The 8,852-nt window shown below is 46.3% G+C and overlaps 1 protein-coding gene across 1 annotated transcript; it reads left to right on the top strand.

Annotated features, from left to right (window-relative positions):
* The first annotated feature begins 3,892 nt into the window (after nt 1–3,892).
* LOC114265068 (uncharacterized) lies at nt 3,893–4,767 on the top strand. Its single transcript, XM_082880774.1, has 3 exons — nt 3,893–4,015; nt 4,110–4,208; nt 4,480–4,767. Exons 1-3 carry the CDS (start codon nt 3,920–3,922, stop codon nt 4,765–4,767), a joined length of 483 nt encoding a protein of 160 aa, XP_082736900.1. The 5' UTR covers nt 3,893–3,919.
* The last annotated feature ends 4,085 nt before the right edge of the window (nt 4,768–8,852 follow it).

Genomic DNA, 8,852 nt, shown 5'->3' with positions numbered 1-8,852 from the left:
ATGATGCATGACATATGCATCATTTATAATGATGCATGACTATGCATTTTTTGTTTTGTTTTTGTTTTTTTTTGAAATGCAAATGCATGATGATGCATGATTTTGAAATGCGCGACAACACGCGGCTTTTGGGATGCATGACAATGCATGTTGATGTAAGTGCATGACCACGCACGTCTTTTGATATGCATGACAATGCATGTGAAACTGAATGCGCAACCACGCGTGTCATTTGAAATACATAACAATGCAACCGAGCGGGTTTAAGGTCTTGCCAGACCATCAAATGCATGATTTCGAAATGCGCGACAATGCGCGGCTTTTGAGATGCATGACAATGTAAATGGACTGTGCACATCAATGCACTAAAGGTCTTGCACCTTCCGAGGATTTAAAGTCTCCTAGACCGTCGTATGTACAGGACGGTGTGATGCGCAAAATAGCGCGATTGAATGCATGCAAAATGCAATGAGTTGCGCAAAATAGCGCGATTGAATGCATGCAAAATGCAATGAGATGCGCAAGATAGCGCGATTGAGTGCATGCAAAATGCAATGAGATGCGCAAGATAGCGCGATTAAGTGCATGCAAAATGCAATAAGATGCACAAAATAGCGCGATGCGTTGGACAACGCGAGTGCACAAGACAGTGCGATGCGCAAGATAGCGCGATGGAATGTATGCAAAATGCAATGAGATGCGCAAAATAGCGCGATTGAATGCATGCAAAATGCAATGAGATGCGCAAAATAGCGCTATGCGTTGGACAACGCGAGTGCACAGGACAGTGCAATTGATATGAAATGCACAAGACAGTGCGATTGACATGTGTATGATACTTACAAGATATGTGCGCAACAATGCGAACTAGATAACGCATAACCAGCGCGCGTTCACGACAAAGCCTCGTAATGCAATGCAAGTAAGGCAACTTTCACATCTTGTAAGGGACAAAAGGATACAAAAAAGGATACTCCTCATACATATTCGAGTGCCACGCACAGAAGACACGGTCCGAGGCCAAACGGAGGCCGATTGAGCTTCGGAAATGTCTTTTCATGTACTATCTTGAGCAATGAAGGCCCCAAACTACAGATCTGACCCAAACAAGGTTGTAGGAGGCTCACCGGCCAGAAGGGGGAGTCACCGGATATTCATCGGCCATCAAAATACATCACCGGCCAAATATTTGGCCGACCGGCCAAAAATGTAGCCGACTGGCCAAAAATGCCTGAATCGGGGCAGTTTTGACTTTTCACCTCGGGTCTTTTAAAATAGGGTTTCAAACCCTATTTTTCTCATTTCTCTCTAGCCAAAAATGCTTCCTCCCTCTCTCTAGGACATTTTTCTTCCTTTGTTCCTTGTTTTTCTCGTGTTTTTGCGCCCGTTTTGTCGTTGGATTCGCGAAGTTCTTCACGTTTCGAACATTTTGAACCGAACATTTCTTTGTTTCGGTGCTTCCTTTGCCATTTCCACTTTTTGGGGTTTGTTCCCCTCGTTTTCCTCTCAATTCCTATACCTTTTTCACTTCCCGACTTTTCCGACCATTTTCCACCCTCTCGGGGGTTGACTTTTCGTTGACCTTTCACATTCCAGACTGATTTTCACTTTTCTGGCCATTTTCTCACGACCATTGACATGGCGGATGATATCCCATAGGGCGGGACTCCCCCGGATCACGAGATGGACCCCGGGGCCGAGCTCCTCCCCTTGAGCGTCCGCCCGTTTGACCCGGCGACCTACTGGCCGACGATTCACGTGCTTCCTCCTGACGGACTTCGTCAGTTCAGGAGCTTCGAGAGGGGCGTGCCTCCAGAGCTTCTCTTGCACGAGCCTACATCTCATTTGTCCTTCGGCGCTTCCGAGGTAACATTCTTCCCTCTGCTTTACTTCCCGCAATGTAGAACACTTAGCTGCCATAACTGATTATGCTCTTTAACTGCTTAGCCCAAATGCACTGAGGCACTGTACACTGTAATCGACCATGAACACATTTGCAACTGTTATCTGTTTGAATCTGAACGCGTGCACACACACTGCACTCGCCCTGAATCACTTAAATACGCTGGCACATCAGTCACTGTAGTTCACTACGAGCACATCGGCACCCGATATCTGTTTGAATCTGGAAAATGTGCACACATGCTGTATCTGCAACAAAACATGCAAACACACTGACATATCACATGTTGTAGTTCACTACAAAATCTGAATGCTTTTCAAAACTATACTTTAGCGCTTCTTCGCCATTGTCTGCTTGAAAACAGGGAGATTCCTATACCGTCCGGGGGTATGGGAATATTGCCGCTCGGGATTGGTATGCAGAGTTACCCGACGCGGTTCGCCACATTGTGGACCAAGCCGGCTTCGGCACATTTTGCAGAGGGCTTTCCAGACTGACGACAAGCAGGCCTTTCCTTGCCGCTCTAGCAGAGAGGTGGTGGGACACCACCGACTCGTTTCATTTTTCTGCCATGGGAGACATGACGATGACTCCCTACGATTTCTCGATGCTCACAGGCATCGGGGTAGGGGGTGATCCAATCCCCTTTGATACTGATATGGATGAGTGGACAGCTGCTCAGATCCATCTGCTCGGCGAGGTGCCACCTCTTGCGCGTCCCGGCTTCGTTCTATATTCCTGGTTCGAGGTCCAATTTAGGGTCCAGCCAGCTTTGACCGAGGAGGCTCCGATGACTCAGGAGGCTGTGGAGAGATACGCACGCGGCTTTCTCATGTTTCTGTTTGGGACTACCCTTTTCGCTGACCGGGTGAACACTGTGCCTCTCTACTTGCTTAGTGCACTGGTGGATGTCAGGCAGATCCTGCACTACGACTGGGGTGGTGCCGCTCTGGCCACTCTCCATGGGTACATGAGCTCAGCTTCCCGTGGCAGTGGGCAGTTGCTCGGAGGCTATTGGCGCGCTTGGGAGGTACATTTTCCTTTTTCTGCTTTACATTTCTGCTTTACATTTTCTGTACTCTGTACACTGCACACACTGTACTTTCTGTTTCATGCTGATCGTATACTGCACACACGGCACACACATATACCCTGCTTTACACTGACTGTACACTGCACACATCGTACACATATACTCTGCTTTACACTAACTGTATATTGCACACACGGCACATATATACTCTGCTTTATACTGTGTTCTGATTTATCTGATAACCCTTCTGGTATTTGCTCTGCAGTTGTGGGTCTATGCCTACTTCCTGAGACTCGCCCCAGTGCCAGACGTAGAGACCCCTCTCGTCGTCCCATTTTCGCATCGTTTTGACGTGAGGTGTGTGCGGAGGTCGCGGGAGACATTCATCTTTTTTCGCTGCTACTTTGACACTATTACCCCCGCAGAGGTATGTTTTACTTGCGGTTCATTTAAGCTTCACTTTACATTGTATTGTCAATATCAGTAGATAACAAACTACATGTCATTTACAGATCACTTGGCAGCCTTGGGCTCCATTGCCTGCGACGATTCGAGATCGGTTTGCTGGGGCAGAGGAGACTGCATGTTTCTGGATTTTGCTGGAGGGCCCGGTCTGTCGGGCTTGGTACTTGGGTGAGCGTTTCCTATGCCAGACCCTGAGCTTGCCAGAGCAGATAGTTCCGGGTCCGCCTCATACCCACATGAGGGACACTAAGAGGTTGACCGCCGAGGAGATGGCCGATTACACGATCGGCTGGGACGCGGAGGGCTTTAGGGGCGAGGGCGACTACAGAGAGTACGTCCAGTCCTACATTATGCGGCCTCTGAGTGGTGGCCGTCTAGCTGAGAGAGAGAGACCCGCGGTGCCGGTAGCTAGGGCAGGAGCGGGGGCTGGGGCAGGAGCATCGAGGAGGGCTCGGGTTCGCAGCAGGAGTGGAGTTCAGGGAGGGCGGGGGGCTGGTTAGCCTGCTCTGCCCACGGCGATGACATGCAGAGGGCGTGGCGGGGCGACCTACCAGATCCCTATTGCTCCCCTTCCGCCTGATCATGAGTTGGTCGGTTTCTACGACCTGCCTCCGGTATGTACTACTACATATTGCTTTATGCATAGTTAGTTCATTTTATTTGATTTGATATTCCACAGAATATTGATGTTTCTTAACACTTTTGCAGGCCTCTTCTGAGTACACTCGCCAGTCCTTGGAGCTGACCGCTTCAGTGATGGGGATGCTCCAGCAGAGTCTCGACCTTCTATCCATTTATAGCATTCCAGTATGTCCTTCTGACCACAGTCTCGAACCATACATAGACTGTTTCACATACTCTGACACACAAAACGACACCTGACATACTGCCCTCACAGCATCTGATGCATTGTATTCTGTACTGATAAACTGCTCATGGCATTCACACACTGTACCCATACACTGCATTCTGCACTGATACTCTGTTCACAGTATTCATACACTGTACTCATACACTGCATTCTGCATTGATACTCTGTTCACAGTATTCTGATGCATTCGCTTTTTGTACTTTTCAGCATCCCTTCCAGATCCCTGCCGTAGGAGGTGCCCCAGCTGGACCTTCTGTTCCTACCGGAGGAGATGGGAGAGTATACCCCCGCACCAAGGCGGGACGCATCCATGTCGGGAGTAGCTCACGGGTGCCAGTTCCAGACGATGACGAGTCTGAGGCGGAGACAGAGGCGGAGGCAGAGTCGTCGTCGGAGGAAACCGGAGACGGCTCGGACTCGGACTCGGACTCAGATGACAGCGCTGATGATGCTCCTGGACCTTCGTCCAGGAAGAGAACGAGGATGGACCCCTAGACCCATGGCCTTTTGTCATTGCTCCAGACTTTTGTTGTTTTTTTCTTTTCTTTTTCTTTTGTACCTTTTGCTGGTAGCTAGAGTATCTTGTACTGCCACAGACAGATTTTTATTTCCAAAACTATGTACTTAAAAAAATGATGAAATGAAACAAACTTTTTTTTTTTGAAAAAGTGTTGCATTTGTACATTTCATATATTGTACCGCATCACATCATGTTACATCTCAAACGAAATGAAATTGATCTATTGTCTGAAAATTGAACACTTACATTGTAATAATCAGATAACGAACCAGTCAACAGCAAAAACAACCCATACCAACCACTGCACATTTTGAACACTCGGCTCATACTCTACTGGGGATTAATCTGCATACAGCTCATAACACAATGCTTGATTCATTTTGTACACAGCGGATCCTGAACAAACAGCCCATATCTGACAAGACGGACCATGAAGGTTGAATCTACTGAAGTTGAAGCACACTCAGATGCGATCTGAAACCCAGAAGCTTCAAAGAGGCCCAGGTTTTCCTGTTCATACTTATCGGGGGTGGACCCTGCAGTTGTATGAAAGAACCAAATCATGTTTTTGCACAAATGTGGAGAATGGCACAACATTCTGAGCACAAAATGATTAATTTTTGAAGATTGAAAAAGGGTTCTTCAAACCAGGGTATTGAGCCTACAACTGAACTCAGCGAGAAAGACTCAACAGCGAAGACAAAAGGGTAAACAACCTAAACACAACGAGACACACTCGGAAAAGACTTAAAACAAAGGTTGAGGTAAACAAAATAGAAGACACGACATACAGACGCGTTAACGGAGACGGGGGACCTCAGATCACGAGGAGCCAGTTTCTTTGGGTATTGTTTCCCACCCTTTTCTCATTTGTGATTCTCACATCACTCTGGCACTCAAGCTCGATTTTTCTCTCAAAACCCTTTTTGCTCACTCTTTCTCTCAACTTACACCTCTCTGTTCTTTATTCTCTCATTTTTATCCCTCTCCAGGATTTTTAATGGATGAATAGGAAGTTATGGGTTCACGCCCGACATGGTTAGCTCACGGCTGTTTCTTCTGGTGCCGGTTGGTCGATGCCCCAGGTAAAGGAAACGGAGTACCTTGATCCCTTCAGATTCGTTCTTCGCACTTGGTTCGATACCTCGTTGCTTGGAGGTTGAGAGAGCTTTCAGCCCTTTAATGACAGCTTGAGTTATGCCCTTCTTGGCAAGTATGTTGGCGATGGGGGAAAGACCGGAAGCCTGACTCAACCGTGCCCCTAGTTCATCATTTTGACCATTTTTTTTTTGTTTTGGTTTTCTACTAAAACAATTTTGACCAATATGAGAGTTAGATTAACACACTTGTTCAATTTTCTGATTTGAAAATTATGCAAGTCAGGCCATGAGCACTGAAAATTTTCCTTTTTGGGTCCAAGAAAATGGTCCAGTTTTGGAAAATGAAATAATTTTCGAGAAAATAGTCAACCTCAGTAAAAATTTTCAAAAACTATTTTCGCAAACGGCCGCCGCTCAACGAGCGCAGAGCTTACTTTTGAGATGCGCAACCTCGGATCGGAGGCAATGGAAAATTGCCCCTTGTTCGAAGGATGCTGCATGGCAACGGAAAGTTGCCCCTGGTTTGAACGGCGACTGATGGCAACGGAAAGTTGCCCCTTGTCTGGATAACGCCGCAGCATACTGTAGTCAGTCCTCATTAGTGATGATCGCAACTGAACTCTCAAATACAGAGAAGACGAAGATGGTCAAAACCAATATATGGACACAGTCACTTTGAAGGTGTTGGGGGCTGGACTTCGGGATGAAGTTGCCTACGTATCCCAAAGATGGGAATCAAGCCTTACGTAGTTCCGGGTAAGGTACACTCGGGTATTTTAACCTTCACCTTTTAGGCTCTAACTTTTGCCAAGGCGCCCGATGTGGGTTTTCGACCTCGCGAGCTTTTCTTTCCTTTTTCTTTATTCCCTTTCTTTTTTCTCTCTTTCATATATTTGATTTGTTTTGTATTTTTCTCTCTTTTGTATATTTTTTTCTTCTTTTTGTATATATTTTCTTTTACTCTAACTTTTGCATGGGTCGCCCTTCCAGGTTTTCAGCCCAGCGAGCTGCTCAAAGGGTAAAAGTGTAACAAGTCCATGCCAAATGGTTTTAGGGTTTTGAAGCCATCCGTATCCAGGAGAGTGGCTGATGCATTGACTTACTGAAGGACCCATCTTTGGCTCTTTGAGCAAATCGGACATTTTTGCCCCTAGTTTGGAGGGGTGCTTATGTTCTAGCTTTACGGGCTTCTTCTGATGAAATCTGATCTTCTTGATCTGGCTTTGGCGCCTCTTGTTCGAGGGCTGCTTCCAATCTGGCCACACAGGCCTCTCTTGATGGTCGATCGTTGGATACTCCGAATTGTGGTTCAAGGCTTTAAAACAAGGGCTCGAGTCTTGAGGCTGAGAGCGATCCTAAGCTGCACAATCTCAAGAGTGATCCCACACAGGTCTTCGCAAGACTGCGCAAAACATTTTGTTTTTGAAAGTTTTTTTTTAAAGAAGCGACAAATCGCTCGCGCTGAAGATAGTGTGGAACCAGCCTGGATCAAGCCAAGGTCCTTCTCAGTACTCACGCTGACAAGCATGATTTCAATCATTAAGGGCTTAGCATGCCTCTCTTTCTCTCAATTTGATCAAAGTTTGCAAAACCCGAGGAATTCCTTCCTCTTTGTTTTCACCGCAGTGTTCAAAAAGTTTTGAAAAACTTAGGTCAATGCAATGATTTTCAGGGCATAAGAGAACAAGTGGAATGTACTGCTGTTCCATTCAAGTCCCCTGGCACAACCAATTCAGAATAGTAGTAAGCATGGCAACATGATAGCCGCAGCTGTTTCATTCAGATTCCCTAGTTGCAACTGGCTTCACGATAGAGACAGACTCAAAAGAAAAGCAAAAGGGTAATTACAAAACAAAACGGTGTTCGAGGCAACAGCTCCACAATCACCCGACATTCTATACAAAGGGGATTGACTCGCTACAACAAGACAGACCCATAAGCAAAAGGACTGACTCAAGATAATGAGACAGACTCAAAACAAAACAAAATACTGACTCGACACCCAATTCAGAATTTACAAAACTAGTATTCGTCGGTGCTCCAAAAATGCGTGCCAGACGCACATCCAAAATACGCTGAGCGTCGCCTGCAGGTGGTTCACTTCCCGGTTACATACTCGCAGTATCCGTATCCTCAAAATCCAATAACTGGTGTTAGGTTTTATTTCTTGGCAATCCCGTTTGACAAAACTCCTTTCAGTTGTATTTCTTTTCGCACTTTTATTTCAGTGAGGCTATGAGTGTTTAGATGCGAATCCAACCCGAATTGTGCCATTCAGAGAATTTTGTGATGCTAATGCTTTCAAGATTGCCACTTCGCTGATCATGTTATATTTTTCCAGTTTTTCCAGTTTTGGCCTGTCCGCTCGAGCGGGGAAAGGGACGCTCGAGCAGGGATTGGAAGCTCTCAGCATCTCTGCAGTCGCCTGCAAAAGTACTGGATAGCGTGATTTGCCGCTCGAGCGGCAAAACCGACGCTCGAGCGTGGAGCCTGTATGAAATCACAGAATTTGAAGTCTCCGCTCGAGCGGGGAAAAGGGCGCTCGAGCGGACCGCGCGATCCCAGATTTCCAGATTTGATTAAAGAGTTGGTTTTCTTCTGAAATTAGGATTGCTTTGGTTCTCTATAAATACTTGGTTTTCTCCCAAAACTAAGTGATTTTTTTAAAACTGCTCCAGATCTTCTTTTTGGTTTCTAGGGTTTATATCTGGGGATACTTTGTGAGTTTTCTTTGATGTTTTGATTGAGTCTTCAACTCATGTTCTAAAGAGAGTACATCAAAGGTTGTGTTTTGTTATACAAAAGAGAGAGTTGTTCTTCGGTGGATTCTGAAGAATTCGAGCCTGAAGCTTTGGTGGATTCCGGGGTGGCTCATCGTAAAGACAATTCCGAGGTGAAGACGAGTTGGAAGACGCACATAGAGGTTGGTTCAATTAGGCGTGGATTCGCTAGGTAATTGA

The sequence above is a fragment of the Camellia sinensis genome, chromosome 7 (genome assembly GCF_055761805.1).
Source record: "Camellia sinensis isolate YWXY chromosome 7, ASM5576180v1, whole genome shotgun sequence".
NCBI classification, from domain to species: Eukaryota; Viridiplantae; Streptophyta; class Magnoliopsida; order Ericales; family Theaceae; genus Camellia; species Camellia sinensis.
Note: the sequence above shows the minus strand (reverse complement) of the source record. Positions and strands in the feature narration are given on the sequence as shown.

Excerpts from the sequence above, each read along its gene's own strand:
- LOC114265068 (XM_082880774.1), top strand. The coding sequence starts at position 3,920 with ATGACATGCAGAGGGCGTGGCGGGGCGACCTACCAGATCCCTATTGCT. Across the intron at positions 4,016-4,109 it reads GTTTCTACGACCTGCCTCCG|GCCTCTTCTGAGTACACTCG; the intron begins GTATGTACTACT and ends ACACTTTTGCAG. Across the intron at positions 4,209-4,479 it reads TATCCATTTATAGCATTCCA|CATCCCTTCCAGATCCCTGC; the intron begins GTATGTCCTTCT and ends TGTACTTTTCAG.